This window comes from Dromiciops gliroides, chromosome 1 (assembly GCF_019393635.1).
Source record: "Dromiciops gliroides isolate mDroGli1 chromosome 1, mDroGli1.pri, whole genome shotgun sequence".
Lineage (NCBI taxonomy): Eukaryota > Metazoa > Chordata > Mammalia > Microbiotheria > Microbiotheriidae > Dromiciops > Dromiciops gliroides.
In genome coordinates, this window is record NC_057861.1 from 124,271,941 (window position 1) to 124,291,724 (window position 19,784).

The following is a 19,784-nucleotide window of genomic DNA, read 5'->3' on the forward strand; positions in this document are numbered from 1 at the left end:
AAGAAAATCAGGCATTATGCCCAATAGAAATTTAATAGATGTCCTTCTTTTGGCAATTTTTCCCCTCCTTCCCAACTCTACCCTCCCCACCCCCAATCCATTCTGTCTGCCACAAGGATTTGTATATGAGGAAGAACTCTGAGCGTATTTTCTGAAATTTTCTGTTCTTTTATCTTAGTGATATAGGCCTGACCAGGATGAATACAAGGGAAAATGAAACCTAAGAGGTTATTGAAGATGAAAATATAAATATGTTAAAAGGTTTTTAGAAAAATTCATGATAATTGATGTATAGTAAGTTATTAAAAGGAAGAGGTTTGGAGAATTCAAAGTACCATAGATTCAGAACAGGAAATTATATTAGTGATCATCTGAACCAATGCTCTCCACCCCCCCCTTTTTTTTTTTCGCATTCTTAATAGTATTTTTTTCCAATTACATATAAAGATAGTTTTCAACATTTCTTTTATAAGATTTTTGAGTTCCACGTTTTTCTTCCTATCTCCTTTCCCTCCCCCCCTCCCCACGACAGAGAGCAATCTGATAAAGGTTATGTATGTACAATCACATTAAACATATTTCCACATTATTCATGTTCTGAAAGAAGAATCAGAACAAAAGGGAAAAACCTCAAAAAAGAAAAACAAACAACACAAAAAGTAAAGAGTATGGTTCAATCTCCATTCAGATTCCACAGTTCTTTTTTCTGGTTGTGGAGAGCATTTTCCATCATGAGTTCTTTGGAATTGTCTTGGATCATTGTATTGCTAAGAAGAACTAAATCTATCAAAGTTGTTCATCACACAATGTTGCTGTTACTGTGTACAAAAGTTCTCCTGGTTCTGCTCACTTCACTCAGCCTCAGTCCACTTAAGTCTTTCCAGGTTTTTCTGAAATCTGCTTGCTTATCATTTCTTATAGCAATATAGTACTCCATTACATTCATATGCCACTTGTTCAGTCATTCCCTAATTGATGGTCATCCCCTCAACTTCCAATTCTTTGTCACCACAAAGAGAACTGTTATAAATATTTTTGTACATGCTCCCACCCCTTTTGGTATCAGGAAACTGAATAATACAGTAGTTTTTGAATTTCATAATGTAGGTAATAAGTAGCAGAACCCAAGTTATCTGACATTAAATTCAAAACGCTCTTTCCACTGGACCAAACACTATCTTTAAGAGTGGTGTAGTAAAAGACTATACCCAAGTTGTTTCACACATCAATGTAATGGCCTAGACATGTTAATAAGGTGGTCACAAATGGTTTCTTGGATTGGACTGTTGGAGTCTCGTATATCCCATGATTCATCCCTTGGTGCCATGGCCAAAGAAAAACCTAGGGATCTATTTCCCATGTTTTTGTGATGGATCCCAAACATATTTTACAAAGTGAATCAAATATTTGTAGACATCATAGCTCTAACAGACTGTTTCTAAGACTATAGTGACACTTCTTCTTTTTTTTCTGGGGGGGGGGCAGGGCAAAGAGGGTTAAGTAACTTGCCCAGGGTCACACAGCTAGTAAATGTCAGGTGTCTGAGGCTGGATTTGAACTCAGGTCCTCCTGACTCCAGGGCCAGTTCTCTATACACTGCACCACCTAGCTGCCCCATATAGTGCTGCTTGATATCCTTAAATAGTTCTTATAGAGTCCCCTCCTTAGACACCTGCTTATGACTGGAGAAAATCAATCCATCCTAGTATGGAGTAAAATGTTAGAACAAGAAGGAACAACTGGAAACCAAGATATTGCTGAAAATAATGCAATTTAATACAACAAACATTTACAAAGTACCTACTATATGTAAAACGCTGAACTAGACACTGGGAGAGATGTAACTCTTGCCCTTATAGAACTCACTTTTAGACTTAGACTCCGAAGTCCTGGATATTAATTTCATTTACCACTGATAGGACCTTGTAAAATCACTTATGTCATATGAGCCTTATTTTATCATCCATAAAACTGAGACAAAAATACATGCATCATTTACATCATAGGTAACTTCTGAGAATTGCTTTGTGAAGTAAAAAATACCATGTAAATATTTTCTATTCTTTACACACATACATATACCCTTAGTTTACATTTATTTAGGTGCTCTAATTTATAAGATATATCCAACTAATCCTTTAAAAACAATGTTTCAGAAGGATTTTTTCCTATGCTTTTGATTGTGTTTGTTCTGCTAGTCTTATAAACCTATCTTTTCTTTCAACTGAGTATTTTTCATGCAGATTCATAAATTAATGTGTTGATAATATAATAAAACATTCTATGGCAAATCAATCTTCATATTAAAATTGGATATGTTGTATTGCATTAGATTATATTTTTCCAGCAAATTTATATCTGGGTAATAGCGTGCAATTATCATGTCAGCCCATTGGTGGAGTTTTAAATAGTTGGCAGATTGAAAGAAAAAAAAAGCTGCAAGAGAAAATTGTAAGGAAATGGAGTGCAGTAGGTGGATTGTTCTTTACCCTCTACCCCATTCATCATCTTCAATCAGGTTCCTAAATATATATATATATATATAAAACAATGGATACTACTGCCTTCATTACTAGAAAATGTTTTGTTTCTGATTCCCTTACTACCCTGGTGATCTAGATTGATTCAATCTAGGGCAAAGTCCCTAGGAAACTATGGAAACACCTTGAAAACCCCAAACCTAGAACTCAGAGCACACCTGGAGGAATCTTGTTCTTTGGGCAACTTTCTGGGCCCTTCAGAGCAGAAGCACTACCTAGGCATACAATTCAATTTTCCTTTCCTTATACCTACAGAATGTAACAAAATGTCCCTAGTTTATAATCTGATTTAAGAAACACAACGTTTCAGTAGAATGATCTTTGGCTTTAAATTCAGGAAGACCTGGATGGTCACTTACTAGGACCTCAGACAATAGTCTCAGTTCATTAACATTTATTTAGTCTTTTGAGATCAAAAGTAATGAGCAGACAAGTCTTTGAAAAGATAGATAACTACTATATGTATAAAATTGTGTGTGTGTGTTTATGTATGTCTTGCACAGTTGAAAGAGCACTATGAAGTCACTTCTGGCTAAATGACCTTGGGCAAGTCACTTAATATCTGCTTACTTCATTTTTTTTTGTTCTGAAATAGCCATTAGAAGTCTCTTTCAAATCTTTCAGATTTAGCTTTCTCATCTGTAAAATGGGAATATTACTTACATTACCATGACCTTCATACCTAGCATACATTGTCTATTCATATTCAGTTACTGAAATTCTTCAAGGTCTTGCTCAGATGCCACCTACCTGTTTTCCTTAGATAAAAGTGTTCTCTCACACCTTAGATTTTCTTGGAAAGTTTTGTGATTCATTCAGTATTCATGTGTGCAACTATCTGTCCTTTTACTATATCATTTTCTGTCATATTATACATACTCAAGTATATTTCAGTTTTTATAGATAGTAGGAAACCTGTTATTTTTTTCATCTTATTGTTCCTTGCATGGTGACTTACAACTTAGTATGCACTGAATAAGTGATTGTTGAATCAAAGTAAGGTAATATATGTATATTGCTTTATACTATAAAAAGCTGTTATAATTATAATTAGTTGCATTCATTTTTTTCTAGAGTTCAGATAGAGACTGTCCTGGGATACATAACTATCTTACTGTTATTCTTTAATATTTAATGGTTTGAATATTACTACATAAATGGATTTACCACCCTTTTTGTATTTGAATAAAAGTATTGGGATATAAGCCCATCTTTTGTAGGCTCATGGATATCAGTCCTGCCCCTGATAACAGGGTCTTAAAACAGTTCCTTTTTTATTATTTTATTGTTGTAAAAATAATGAAAACTGGCATGAAGGATAGAAACAATAAACACATAGATTCAAGTCTGATCTCTGACACATACTGTGCCCCTTGGTAAGTTCATTAACCTCACCGTGATCTAGACAACTCTCCGAATGTTAATGGTCTAAAAACTACTAATGTGCAGGAGTTTCCTCATCAGGGATTTCCCTATTCCAATGAAATTTTGAGTTTGTTATTTGTCTATTCCCTAACCTTAGATTATTTAAGCTCTCTTTTTCCTTCTATGAACCTAAAAAAAATGCAAAGATGGTCAGAAAGGGATAAAATTTGCAATCTGTGCAGAAAGAGATGCTTACTTGATGTACATAAATATGTGTAAGATAACAATTGCTTGTATGTTATTACTTTTCAATATTATCACTTTTCAGTCATTTCTCCATTAATGTTAGTACTGTTACTGAATCTGATACCTTTCATTTTCAGGGAATAAAATGGATGGAAAACCTATCTCCATAGTAATTTAAACATAGAGAAATTCTCTGATAATTTGATTTTATTATTTTCTATTCCTTTTTCTAGGCTAACAGGAAGCTTTGTACCAGATTTAATAGTGAGCATGAGTAGTCAGATGTGGCTTCACCTTCAGACAGATGAAAGCGTTGGATCCGTTGGATTCAAGGTGAACTACAAAGGTAATAATAAAAAATTGCTAATGAACAAAACACTGTTGCCACATGACCTATGAAAATGATTTAAAATGAAATTTTAATTGATTTGCTACATTTCTATTAGACTTTATTCAAAAGCAAGTATATATTATAATAAAATAATTTTCCTTTATTTAACTGCACATTTGTTACATCTTTCCTTTTATAAACTTACTTTTCCATTATGTCCTGGATTCTACTTTGACTTCAAAAACAAAGCATTCATTTAAAGATATTTATTGCTAGTCAGTGACTTGCAAGAAAATGTTCTAGTTAAGCATTGAAAGGGTAAGCTGCATTGTCTCTTTAAGACCCTTTTCAAAAGGAGCATTTAATGATGGAAAAGGCATAATGAGTAATCTTCTATAGAGGAAGAGACTTGTATGCCTTGTGAGAAGATGTGGAATATTGCACATCTTTTGAATGAACATTTTGATATCTATTATGAGTATTAAAAGAATCAGTCAATAAACATTTATTAAGTTCCTATCATATGCCAAGCAATGGGATAAGAGTTGTATATACAAAAAGAGGCAAAAGACAGTTCCTGTCCTCAAGGGGCTCACAATCTAAAAAGGGAGACAATAATGAAACACATTTGTACCAAGAAGCTATATACAGGATAAATAGGAAATAAATAAGAGAGGGAAGGCACTAGAATTAAGAGGGTATAGAATTGTCTGTAGAAAATAGGATTTTATTTGGGGAATTAAGAGAAGACAGGGACACCAATAGGCAGAGTTGATGTGGGAGAGCATTCCAGGTGTGGGGGACCAGCAGAGAAAATGTGGAGATCCTAAAAATGAGATTGTCTTGTGTGCATAATAACAAAAGGGTGTCATTGCATTGAAGAGTAAATGGAGGGGAGTACAGTGTAACAATACTGGAAAAGGGAGTGTGAAGAAACATAGTATCAAGTGCACCAAAAAGAGCAAGTACCATGTTGAGAACTCCTGAGAATTGAAAAGCTTGATGGAACATCCACTAAAAAAAGAAGATAAAACAAAAATAGTGAGAAACTTAATAAATATTTAGAGACAGGGGTGATGTAAATAGTACTGCTTCATAGGGAAAAGTGGGGAATTGTGTTGTTGTTGTGGGGTTTTTTGTGGGTTTTTTGTTTGTTTGTTTGTTTTATATAACACCTGAGTCATTGATAGGAAGCTCCAGTTTAATCCATTAGATGACAACTACTACATTGAGAAAACTCCAGGGATAGCTATTGCCCTTCTGCTACACAGGAAGTCAAGACCAGGTGAAGCTTTACACAAGGGCTTGTTGCTCTTTGCTGCCACCTCTGCCTTGAGGAGGAAATACAGAGGGACTGTGGTTTTGTGCCCTTGGATAGGGCAGTTTGGGCTAGATAGCGTTTGTCCTCTTAATAGCTCAGACTGAGGGTAAACAGGAATTATTTCTGGTTTTGTCTTCCCCTCCTAGATTAATTTATTAATTTACTTATTTATTCCTTTATTTATTTATTTTGACTAGGTAAAGGAGGCCATTCTTTGCCTCATTTCTTATGTAGCCTTAATCAGTGAATGGGCTTTGCCTCAGTCAAACTGAGACCTAAAAAGAACCTTAGCTTCAACAGGATCTCCCACTGCATCCCAGACCATCTCCACTTGTTCTGATCTATATTTTGCCACTGGACTCAGATATTTCTGCAGGAGGGAGTGAAGATGATGACTTAGCACAGCCCTACCTCACTTAAATGCAATTTACTGCAAGTAGTGACATTATCTTCCTATGCCATGATCCTCTTGAAGAATGGAAGACAAACAACAAAGCTGCTAGGTGGCATGATGAATAGAGCACAGATCCTAAGATTCAGAAGGACCTGAGTTCCGATCAGGCCTCAGATGCTTACTAACTGTGTGACCCTGGGCAAGTCACTTAACCCTGTTTGCCTCAGTTCCTCATCTGTAAAACGAACTGGAGAAGGAAATGGCAAACCACTCCAGTATCTTTGCCAAGAAAACCCAATATGAAGTCACAGAGTGTTAGACATGATTGAAACAACCTAACAACAAATTTGTATCCTAGTTCGAGGAGCTGTGTTCCTGTGAGCTTCATTCTGATTGGACAATAGAGGATCTAGGAATGGATAACTGATCTATAGAGCTCAAAGACAGCCAGTTTCATAAATTTAGCAGATGTTTGGTTTAAAGAAAACTGCTATTTGTATTAAGTACACTTTCTAAACATCCTTTTAAGGGACATGATTAATCAAAGTGCTTATAGAGTCTGAGTTAAAGTACAAAAGAGGATTTCCTCAGCAACAGAATAGAGGAAGATCAACACTTAAGCAATAAGTAGAGTAGTAATTCCATGTGATACGGATGTTTCTGAATTAACCAATAACACTGAAGCCTGAAATATAACATGAAGAGTTGTGCTAAGGACCTGAGTTTAACTACCTCATGTGTTTCCATAACAGGTTTCATTATGTATATGCCTACTTTTTACCATAACTATTGGGTCCAGTCTTGGAAGAGTATGATCTAAGTTGATATGTGCCCATACATATAGAGACTCTCACAGATGTACATAAGTTGTTGTTCAGTCATGTTTCTCTTGTGTCTGACGTGATCCTATTGGGGTTTTCTGGTCAAAGATACTGGAGTGCTTTGCCATTTCTTTCTCCAGTTCATATTACAGATGAGGAAACTGAGGCAAAGAGGGTTAAGTGACTTGTGTAGGGTCACACAGCTAATAAGCATCAGAAAGTTGAGTCTTCCTGACTCCAGGCCTAGTAGTCTATCCAGTCTGGCACCTAGCTGTTCAGATATACACATACATATATATATATATATATACATACATGCATATGGACATATATGTACACCATTTTATTATATGTGTTTAATATGATTACATCTATAACATTACTATTTCTTTTGCTTTATTGTTAAATAAATTATTATGTATCTTATACATTTAAAAGTATTGTTATTTCAAATTGCTGATTCTGTAGATATAAACATATTGGTTGGGGATTTGAGTGAGAATGGGTAAATAGGTAAAGTTATATTTTCCCTTTACTGGGTTAGCCCTAGGACCTTGAGAGAACTTTGATATAATCAAAGTGATTGTGGTTTATCTGTCAGAAATAAAAAAAAAATTAGCGAGAGAACAAGTTGGACGAGTGAGCAAAATTCAGAGAGTTGCAGTGTCTCACACAACTAGATGAAAGATATAAAATCCCCAAGTCCTGGAGGGTGTGGATGTTGATTATAAGCCTCAGTAGCCTTTTAGCATTTGGAGATCATTAAAATAAATAATAAACCACACTTGCCAAGTGACATGCAACATAAGGAAACAAAATACATAAAAACCAGATGTCTGTTCTCAGAGTAAACAACTACTCATGGAATCTAGATAACTAGACAAACAATTATAATACAAAGAAATATTTGGGGAATACCTCATGAGAAGCATAGATACTTATATTCTATGCTATCTCAAGGATCTGACATAGTATTTTTTGGGATACTCAATTAACTGATGCACATTGCAACCCCTCTATGGTAGATGATCCCTGAGAGTTGTTGGAGTTGAAAAACTCATTATTTCTCCAGCCAACTTAGTGATAAACTTCTCTGAGCATAACCAGTCTTTTCCTCAAACACCAGAAATACCAACTTGCACATCCTTAAATCACATCTAGTTTTTCATTGCTTGTGTTCTGTTCATATAACCTTTGAGAAGGAAGGATCATCGCCATGTGATAATGAGGTATTGGAGTAGGACTTTGATGGACCAAAGACCTTTGACTCTATTTCCTTTGGTCTTGCCTCAGTGGATTTACTGTGCTAATAATATTTCAGAAGGAGCCACTAGCAATGCTCTGCTCTTGTTATTACTTCTTTCCTAGCCCTAAGAACATTCAGAAAACTGTTCCTCATTATAAGATAGTGAGACTATTGAGCCCTAGAGGTTGATTTCACATTTGCTACCTTTGCAATGAAGTTTCTTGTTTTAGTAATTTGAAAGAAGTCAAGGACACTGAACAGATTTCTCATTGAAGATAACTTAAGATCTTTTAATTTGGGAAAATGACAAAAACCTAGTTATAATTCCTTTATAGTGTATCTCTTCAAATATGAAGTTACAGTTTGAAGTAAACATTTAGGACTAATTCTTGAGATTTAATTCCTAGATGAAATAATGATGTCACTTTTCAAAAATCTTTCTCAAAGTCTTTAACCTAAGCTCAATGGTTACTCATCTTTCTGTGATATTAATAAATCTGAGAACCTTAATCACATTTCAATTATGTTATAGCTAGAAGAGTGTCCAGAGACTATCTAGCACCAACTTTCTTTTTATGGGTGACTAAAGTAAAAACCACAGAAGTTAATTGATTTGTCTAAATCCACACAGCTAGTTACTCTAAGAACTGGGAACAGAATCCAAGTTTCTTGACTTCTTGTCCACTACTTTTTCCATGACACCTTCATCATAAATTACCTAAAGGATGGATGTCACCAACCAGTGAATCTATCTGAAGAAATACGTTCATGTCATAGGTTCTAACTCCTAAGTAAATCATAGTCCACGTGACCAGAGACATAAATATTTGTAATTGTTCCTGAAAGAAATTCAGTTGTGTGGTAGACAATGATCAGTAAAGGAAGAAAATGTGCTTCCATCTTATGTGTACTCTTAGTCTGAGCTCTATTTATTCCATGCTGGTTAAAGCTTTGCATGTAACTATCTCCTGCATCAAATTCATTCTTATTTTCTATAATATTTTTTCAGTTAAAAGGCAAATATTAAAAAAGCAAAGTAAGACTATCTTCCCAGTTTATTGCTATTTAGATTGAACATCTGACCTTGCCCAGGTCTATTGACCTAGTTTGAATTGGAAACAATTGGTAGTACCCCGTGTCTTCTCATTGCTATAGATCTTGTGTCTTATACACATGTACAATTTTCACTGAAGTCATATAGGGACATTGGGATGTTGCAAGTTTGTATACATAAGGAAACTATCATAAATGAAAATGAGAACATTTCTAGAAAATCATGTAAATGTTAATAAATTCAGTAAAAACAAACTCATGATTTTGAAAAATGGAAATATGAAAGAGCATCTGAAATAAATATTGTCTTACATGTATTTCAGCTATTGTACTAATGACTATAATTCTTTTTTTTATCAACAACTAGGTAATGACGCTGTGGCAAGTTCTCTCATTCACATTAATCCATTTAGATGTGCATAATGAAAGGTTCCTCTTCCAGTCGCCCAAACACTGGTTCTTTACATGTTTATAGTCTTTAGGTCTGAAGACAGAGGAAGTGAATGCATGATTCTGTCAAAGTGATGGAACACCCACATCTTGTGTTTGTCACTTGTTCCAAAGATTGGATGCTATATTAATCTCTCAGAGGAACAGATTCTTTAGTACAGCAAGTAGAAATTTAGATAACTGACAATGGAAAAAATAGTTAGCCTGGATTATAGTTTGATCTTAATTTTTTATTGTCTCATACCTGGTAAATAAAAGATTAGCTGGGAAAACAAGCTAAGAAAAACTAAAGAACTTTTTGTAGGTGTTCCAGATTTCTGCTTGTCTTTCTTCTGTTCTAAATGGCTGAATAAGCTTGGCATCTTTATATTCCTCTTGGTTTTATTATTCTTTTCATCTTTTGAAGGTTACCTGTCAAAGAATATCTACCTGCTCAAACTTTAGAAATGATATTAATCACCAATGACAGTATTTCAACAAAGTATGAAATTGTTAAAGCTTCCAGGCTTGTGAATTGGTTGGCATGTCAGCAGAGTTATGTAGCATTAACACAGATCCTCATCGTTAGAGTCCAGTGGGAAACGGAAAATTCTATCATAACATTAACAATTATTTTCCCTCTTCTCTTGAATTCCAGGTTTTAAGATAGAAGATATGTTGCTTCTTTGTCTCATTTTGTTTTTTTAAAAATATTTGGCTTTTAACTGAAAAAAAACTTGTGGAAGATATAACTATTCAAATATAGATTCATAACAACAATGGAGGAATTTGTTTTTTGTTTGTTTGTTTTTTTGGTGAGGCAATTGGGGTTAAGTCACTTGCCCAGGGTCACACAGTTAGTAAGTGTTAAGTGTCTGAGGCTGGATTTGAACTCAGTTCCTTCTGAATCCAGGGCTGGTGCTCTATCCACGGTGCCACCTAGCTGCCCCAAGGAATTTGTTTTTATCATTATTGATTATAGCTACTGTTTGCTAATTATAATTATCTGTCATGCAAAAGTAGTATGATGTAGTGAACTGAGGGCTAGACAGACTCAAGAAGACCTGGTTTCAAATACTCCCTTTGACATTTCATATCCCAATCTGGCGAAAATATTTCAGTTCTCTATGCCTCAGGAAACTCCCTAAGACATATATTAAGTCTTATATGGGTTGCTATCTGTGTTGATGGAGCAAGTCCCCATGATAGGGAATGGGAACAAACTCGGTTGTATCTCTAGATAGCACCAAACCAGACCATGCTTTATAATACATCCCTCCATTAACAAACATGTATCAGTGCTCAGTACAGGGCCTGCAACATAGTAAACACTTAATTCTACCTGCCTGCCTATCTATCTATCTATCTATCTATCTATCTATCTATCTATCTATCTATCTATCTATCTATCTATCTATCTATCTATCTATCTATCTATCTATCATCTATCTATCTATCTATCTATCTATCTATCTATCTATCTATCTATCTATCTATCTATCTATCTATCTGGTATTTAATCTGTCCTGGCCACTGAGGATACAAAGACAATGAAAGATAGTAAAATGCTAGTACTACCTAAGATTCAAACCTCACCAAAAGGAAAAAGAGAAAGAAAATCTTAAGATATCACTATGAGAAAAACATCAAAATAATGGGAAAGTTATCAGTGCAGATAGTGATAAAATTCTTTATTTCTGTTTTTTCTCAATTATTTTTATTTTTATGACTTTTTTCTTTTTTTGGTGAGGCAATTGGGGTTAAGTGACTTGCCCAGAGTCACACAGCTAGTAAGTGTCAAGTGTCTGAGACTGGATTTGAACTTAGGTACTCCTGAATCCAGGGCCAGTGCTCTATCTATTGCGCCACCTAGCTGCCCCTCAATTATTTTTCAAATGTCATTCAATTTTATTTTTCAAATACTATTCAGTTAAAGCTTGTTCACATTGTTCCTTGTTATGGAGGGAGAAATGTACGTGTCTGTGACAGATTTTTCTGCCCGCCCCCCCTCCCCTTCTCAAAGTTACTGATTTACAGACAAAATAAAGAACTGAGTAATGGTGTGTTTGTGTTTAGTACTATGTAAGAAAATTTTAAACTAAACTTAGAAAGCACAAAACTATGTTGAATACTTAGAACAAGCAAATATTGATAACAAAAAAACCAATTTTATTTATTATATGGATTTATTTTGTTTTTGTTTTTGTTTTGTTTTGTTTTGCGGAGCAACGGGGCTCAAGTGACTTGCCCAGGGTCACACAGCTAGTAAGTGTCAAGTGTCCGAGGCCAGATTTGAACTCAGGTACTCCTGAATCCAGGGCCAGTGCTTTATCTACTGCGCCACCTAGCTGCCCCCGGATTGATTTATTTTTTACAGAAGAGAAATAAAATTTAATTCAGGTGTAAAAGATGCTTAAAAGCTATATTATAAATGTTTATTGACAACAGAGGATGAAAGGGATTTTTGGAGGGGGGATAGAATATTCTAACAAGTAGAATTTTCTCGCTAACTGAAGTTTAATTATTTATTCTTATAGTCATAAAAATATACCATGATAAATATGATATTTAATAGTAACATCATAAAAGCAAAACAACATAGTAAAATATTTAATGATATCACAAATATATATTCCCATAGAAGGGTATTTTTTTAATCTACAAAATTAAATCCCCTTACTGTGAGGGAAGGGTTTTTTTGTTGTTTGTTTGTTTTTCAGTTTTGCTTCATGGTGATGCTCAACTTTTTTAGATAAAGTTAATAAGATTTAAATGAGTTCCATAATTGGAGATTTTCTAAAAAGACACACAATCTTAAGCTTTGCATTCCTAAATGGAAAAAATCACTTTATATGTACTCTTTAAAGTTTATACAATAAAAGCACTTTATATATGCTACCTTGTTGTATAAAACCTAAGTCCTTCAATCTTCTTGATCCAGTCTCTACCTTACACCCACAAAGAAACACTCACTGATTTTTCTTCTTCTCCTTCTGCTTCTTCTGCTTCCTACTGCTACTGCTACTGCTGCTTCTGTTATTTTGTTTTTGACAAAAGCAAAAGACAGGGAAGGCCAATATGTGAGGTAGTTTTTCTAATTTTTTTCTTAGTTCCTCAGAGTTTTCAAAAATGTATTGGTTAATGTTCAAGTTGAGTTTAAAAGGTTTCAAAGGAGACTTTCACCCTTCAAAGAGAAGTTTCTTTTAGCAGAAACATATTTTACCTAAACTGTGAGCAAATATTATCTAAGGCCAGAGAAGTGGTAATTTATTTCAATTGTGTTCTTAATATGAAATGAAAAAATTCGTGGATTATGGGGAGGATAGTAATATAGAAGGGAAATTAGGTTATGTAAAAACAAATCATATCAATAAAATTATATTTCAAATGCACTATAGATAAGGGAGAAAGATCAGAGAGACATGCACTAGAAGTAATCATAGTACTCTCATCCATTAAGAAAGATCTGGTAAATGGAATTGAATTGAATTAGATGACAAGAGTTAATTTTTTAGTGTGAATTAGAAGAGTAGACCAAAGGAATAGTCTAGTTCCTGCCTTTTAAAGAAATGGTCATCACTTTGAAAGAAACTGGACAACAGTTTGGGAGGAGGTATATTTTCTCTCCCCATTAGACTATAAGTTCCTTGAAAGTAAGAGTTATTTTTTTGTCTTTCTTCGTTTCCCCAGTGGGGCAGCTAGGTGGTGAGGTGGAACTAGGTGGACTGGCCCTGAAGTTGGGAGGAGCTGATTTCAAATGTTACCTCAGACACTTACTAGCTGTGTGACTCTGGGCAAGTCACTTAACCCCAATTGCCTTAAACATCTAGGCCATCTCTATTCTTCCTCTTACACACACACACAAACACACACACACACACACACACACACACACACACACACACACACACACACACACACACCCCTTGCCACTGGACCCAGATGGCTTTGGAGAAGAGAGTAAGGTTGGTGACTTTGCACAGCCCTCCCTCGGTTGAATCCACTTCACTGCAAGTCATGACATCACCCTAATTTCACAGTCCTCTTCAAGAATGAAGGACAAATAACAACAATTATTTCCCCAGCACTTAGCACAGTTCCTGGCACAGATTAGGTGCTCAATAAATGCTTGCTAACTTACCTTGAAAGACTTCAACATTTAGTAGGCATTTATTTTTTTGTGAGGCAATTGGGCTTAAGTGACTTGCCCGGGGTCACACAGCTAGTAAGTGTCAAATCTCTGAGGTTGGATTTGAACTCAGGTACTTCTGACTCCAGGGCTGGTGCTCTGTCCACTGCGCCACCTAGCTGCCCCTAGACTTCAACATTTAAAGAGTTTTTTCAATTAATTATAAAAAGGAAAGTACAAGCAGACTCAGATGAAATACATTTTGAAATTAATTTTTTAATGCTGAAGGCTATAACAGAAAGGAAGGGAAAGTTAGCAGATCATTCATTCAAGATTGAAATTAATAAAAAGCAGAAACAGTAGAAATTAGTTAAGTACCAATGAAAATGTTTAAATCTTTGTTTTATTTCCATCCTTGCTTTACAGTGGTGTTTATTATAACCTTTCTATGGAGGATAAATTCAGTATGTTAATGATCTCATTAATTATGTAATAAATAATTTGTTTTTTATAAAAGTAAAAAATAGTTTTACTAAGTGGATTCCTCTAGGGTTTCAGCAAGCAGTGGCTAAAAAGTATTGCAAAAACTAGTTTTGGTGTTAGGATGATTCCTAATTCTCTTATAACATAGTCCCCTATAATCATTTACATTTATAGGCACATATATGTACATATGACTATATTTATAGTAAAATTTTCTGTTACAGTTATTTCAATCAACAAAAGGGGTTTTACTCATTCATTACGATTTATCACTTTGAATTCATTACTTTAATTGTAATTCTCTTTATCCTGGTCTTAACATGCCATCTTTGCTAACATTCATTGAATTTCAAAGAGAACTCTTAAAAAAATAAAAACTGATAGATTCAGAGGTATACTTTCCCTGGAAGTTAAAATCTAGTTGTGCGACAAATCCACTAAATAAATTCATAATTATTTTTTATGCTGTTTTCTGGCATGGCCTCTCAAAAAAAATAACCCTTCTGCAGTATTGCCTTTAGAAGTTGTTATTTGAAGGAATTAATTCAATTCAATTCAATTCAATTCAATAAGGATAAAATAAGTGACTACTATATGTTGAGGGACTGAGGATACAGAGACAAAAATTAATGAGCCTTGACCTTCATAGAGCTTACATTACACAGGCAGGATATACCAGACAAACAAAAAAACAAAACAAAAGTAAATCCAAGGAAATTTGAGGAAGGAGAGAACAGAAATTACTGAAGAAATAAAAGGCTTCAACAGAGCAGATAACACCTGAATTGGGCCTTGAAGGAAGACTTGAATTTTGAGGAATGGAAACAAAGGGAATACATATCTAGGCTTAAGGAAGAGCCTGTGAACAATACCACTGCTAGGTTTATATCCAAAAGACATCCAAAAAAGGAGAAAAGGACCTATTGTAGAAAACTATTTATAGCTGCTCTTTTTGTGGTGGCTAAGAATTAGAAATCAAAGGGCTGCCCATCAATTGGAGAATGGTTAAACAAGCTATGGACATATGATCTTAATGAAATATTATTGTGCTATAAAAAATGACAAGCAGGATGATTTCAGAAAAACCTGGAAAGACTTACATGAGCTGATGTATAGTGAAGTAAACAGAACCAGGAGAACATTGTACATAGTAACAGCAATATTGTTTGATGAAGAACTGGGAATGACTTGACTATTCTCAGCAATTCAATGATCCAAGATAATCTCAAAGGACTAATGATAAAGAATATTATCCACCTCCAGAGAAAGAGCCGATTTTGACAACACAGACTGAAGCATGCTATTTTTTACTTTCTTTCACTTTTATCTTTTATTCGAGTCTTCTTATACAAAATGACTAATATGGAAATGTTTTGCATAATTGCATATGTATAATATATCTGAAACCCTCCTCAGGGTGAGGAAACTGTAGGTAGGGAAGGAGGAAGTGATAGAATTTGGAACTCAAAACTTTAAATAAAAATGTTTATTTAAAATAAAAAAGGAATTGCCGGTGAGAATGCATATGAACAGAAGATGACATCACATTTGGAAGGAAAGAAGGGAGAAAGAAAAGAAGCATTTATATAGAACCTACTATGTGAAAGGCACTATGCTAAGTACTTTACAAATATCTAATTTGAGACTTGAAATGATCTTGTAACTTGAGTAATGTTATTATCCCTGTGTTATAGTTGAGGAAACTGAGACAAGAAGAGATTAAATAACTTCCCCAGTATCACATAGCTAATAAGTGTATGAGGCTAGATTTGAATTCAGGTCTTCTTGACTCTAGGCCCACTGCTCTATCCACTATGCCACTTAGCTGCCTGTCTTGTTTTCACTAAATATACTTTGGTTAGAACTAAATTTCATAAATTTAAGTAATGCAAAATCATGTTGTAAAAGTAGCTAAGAACCTGACTAGGGAGAGACTTCAATACCAAGATGATGTGTTTTATTTTATTCACTAAGACCTACGGAGGGTTTTTGAATAAAGATTTTGATTGTAAATTGATTATCCCAGAGGATCAGGCTGTCTTCTTTTTTATTTAAAATGAAAAAGGCATGCTGGCTTTATGTGGCAAGAAAGCCACTGTAATTGTCATTTTGCTAGTGCTGTTGCTTCTTGACCACCAGCCCTGCTTCTAGGCAATCCTTAAATTCATCATCCAATGGAATGATCTCTGTGGAGCTAGAGCCTACCATCCCTGCCAACATCCTTGCCAACCACCTGTGGGAAAGTAAGCTTAAGAACCACAGGAATAGTAGTACTCCATAAACTGCAACTCTGCTTTCATTTTGGCACAATAATCATTCGGAGAAGGATCAACCGACTTTAAATCCTCCTAACAATACCTCTATCCTACATCACTCATACATGTATATGAAGAAAGCATAATTGACTTTGTAAAATCTGTTAAAATCCAGGTTACTAAGTCTAAGGTACAAATCTACCAGTTTATGAAATGATATTAACTTGACCAGACTGTTTTCTTGATGAAGCTATGCTGGTCCTTTGTCATCATTATTTCTATTTCCAAATGCTTAAAACCTTACCTTTAATAATACTTTATATACATTTTCAAGGAGTTAGTTAAATTATTAAAGTTAGCATTGTAGACTTCAGTTTCTTCCCCTTTTGAAAACTAATATATTCCCCCTTCTTCAACCTTGTGTACCAAATCCCTTTTCCATGATTTTTCAAAGATACCTAACAGCCATGCAGTATTCAGAGCTATTAGTTTTTTTAGGTACTTTGGGGTTCAGTTTTCTCTGGCCTATTGTGTTAATCCCATTGATGGGCAGTTAGCTAATCTCATGCCATCCTCCTTCCCCTCCCCCTCTCCAGGATTCAGTTATCTCTTAAACTTTTTATTTTCAAAGTAAGTATATTCTTATAAGCGAATAAAGACCATTAACATATAGTTACATAAAATTTAGGGTTTCCATGGCCGAAGAATTCCTCTTTACTGATGAGGAATAATGATCAATGAATGAATGAAAAATGAATAAATGATAAATGATGAGGTTCTCTTCATTGTAGCAAGACTGATGCACAGGAATAGACATTAAGAACTGTTTCACCATGTTCTGAATCTGTCAGAGTTCTGGCTTCCCTAGTAAATATTCCAAGATTTGGCTCGCCTTTTTTGCCGTGAAAAAGCATTGAAGTAGGACTTCAAAATATCGCACATAAAATTTAAATTTGGAAGAAATCATTTTTTTAGGGAGTATAGCCTCCTAAGTTAAGTGAATTATCAAAGAAACATTTTTGGTAATTGCTTTAAGTGACCAGATAATTGACTAATAGAGTCAGTAATGATAAAAGGTAAGATAATTGAGAAGTCAATAGGTTCAAGTAAAAGTTTTTTTTCTTTTTCCCCTGAGAATCTTTGTTTAGAACTCTCATACTGTGAAGCCTGAGAACAAAGTTGAAGCAAGGTTCATTTTGAGATGCTTCAAGTTTTGATGTGAAGATAGCTTTAGTAACTCAGTCTGCTAAAAATAATTTCAGTAATTACTGCTCACTCCTGTTAAGTAGCACGTTGGTTCTAAATGAAACACCTGCTAAAACCTTTTCCAGACCTAATCTAAAGATAGCCATTTAATTTCTGTAGATTTTACATGGGAAAGTATCATGTAATTTCCTTGTGTGTTGGAAAATGTTGGCTTTATATTGGAAGTAATGCATTTGCTTTCTTTGCTATCATTATATGTTTAGTTCCTGTCTGTGATTGATTCTCAGAAGTCAGTGACAAAGTAGATAAAACTTTAACTGCCATATGACTAGGATTCAGAACTTCTATTTCTTCATGATCCTCTAAAATTAGACCATTGATACATGGGAGTCCTTAAGGCCTTTTCAAAGAAATTAGGGAGGATGTAGATTTGCAATATATATAGGCCTGCTATGTCTCATTTTCTGTAGAATGTGTTGCCTTTATTTTGAGTAGAGATGTTTCACTTGGAACCACTCTTAAAGTCTGACAATATATATTACACTACCCATAAAGTGTGACTACATAAAGTAGGATTATAAACGTTTCTCTAATAAGGTGAGGAAGAATGATTTAGTCAGGTACCAAATATTGGAAGATAACAATACTAATATAGTATTAAGCAAATAATAGTTGCTCAATAAGTAATTGCTTGTTGAAACTGAATTGAACAAATACTACTTTGCTACTGATGACATTCATCATTTAAAAACAAACTGCATTTATTTCCACAATTTAGGACTAGTTAGTCCTCCTCAGAGAAGATTAGGTGACTGTCTAGCTATTTGAGGGCTATAAGGAAATTACTGTCATTAGGAAGGAGACTAGCACTCTGAGATATGTCAGGTTGATCCTACCTGAATTTTCCCATTATTGTTCTCTCTAATGAACTATACTTCAGAACTGTCAGTCCCTCTGTCTTTGCTCAGCCCTTGAGGGCTACCCACTCAATCACTGACCCCCCTCCCCAATTCTCTTCATCTAGGCTTGGCTATGAACCTATCTTCCTCAATTCACATATAACAAACAAAATTTAATTTTCATTGGAGGCTTATTTAATGGGTCATATGCAACGAAAGTATAGTATCTGGACTACTAATAAGGCCATGTCCTATTATCAGTTAGAGAGAAATATTGGGCCTAATTGGGCCTATAGAAAACCCTGCCATTCTTGTTTGGATAGATTAAATATATTCTGGGATAAGATATGCCTACTAATGAACTCATTGATTCTGTATTCTGTGCAGTGTTCTGTTTTGCCTTCTTCCCCTCAATCTGCTAGTCCATTACTCCTATGTGATAGAGAGATGAAAAGAGAAATTATCCTGACTTTGGGCCAAGAAAGCAGTGGATGGCATGAAGAACCATGAATGGAAGAGAAGAAGATTTCAGATAATATTAATAATAATAATAAAACCTTTCCAATACTATCCAACAGTGGAATCAACTTTATCAGAAATCCACTGGAGGTTTACAACCAGATTCTTATTGAAAATTTTGGTCATATGTTTTAGATTGGACTTCTGATGAGAAAATGTCAGACAAGATATCTTCTGATCTCCCCTTCAACTCTGAGACTTCATAATTCTGTGAGAATCTGAGAGGAAATGAAAGTCTCTTAGAGGATGTATACATGTTTATTATTGTTATTATTAACATTATCATTATTATTATTAAGCACTGGACTTGGAGTCAGGAAGACTTGAGTTCAAATCCAGCCTCAGACACTTACTAGACATAAAATAAATCACTTAACATCTTTATACCTCACTCTTCTCAACTCTAAAATGAGGATAATAATAGCACCTATTTCCCAGGGTTGTTGCAAGAAAAAATGAGATATTTGTAAAATGCTTAGCATGATGCCTGGCATACAGTTGTTACTGTATAAATGTTTATTCCTTCCCCCTTTCTCATTCTCATATG

General features: G+C 34.6%; 1 protein-coding gene across 1 annotated transcript in view; it reads left to right on the top strand.

Moving 5' to 3' along the window:
* CSMD3 (CUB and Sushi multiple domains 3) overlaps positions 1 to 19,784 on the top strand; it is a 1,584,452-nt gene that overhangs the window by 880,012 nt on the left and 684,656 nt on the right. The window contains 1 exon segment of the mRNA XM_043974157.1: positions 4,385 to 4,497. Within this exon segment, the coding sequence (XP_043830092.1) occupies positions 4,385 to 4,497 (113 nt within the window).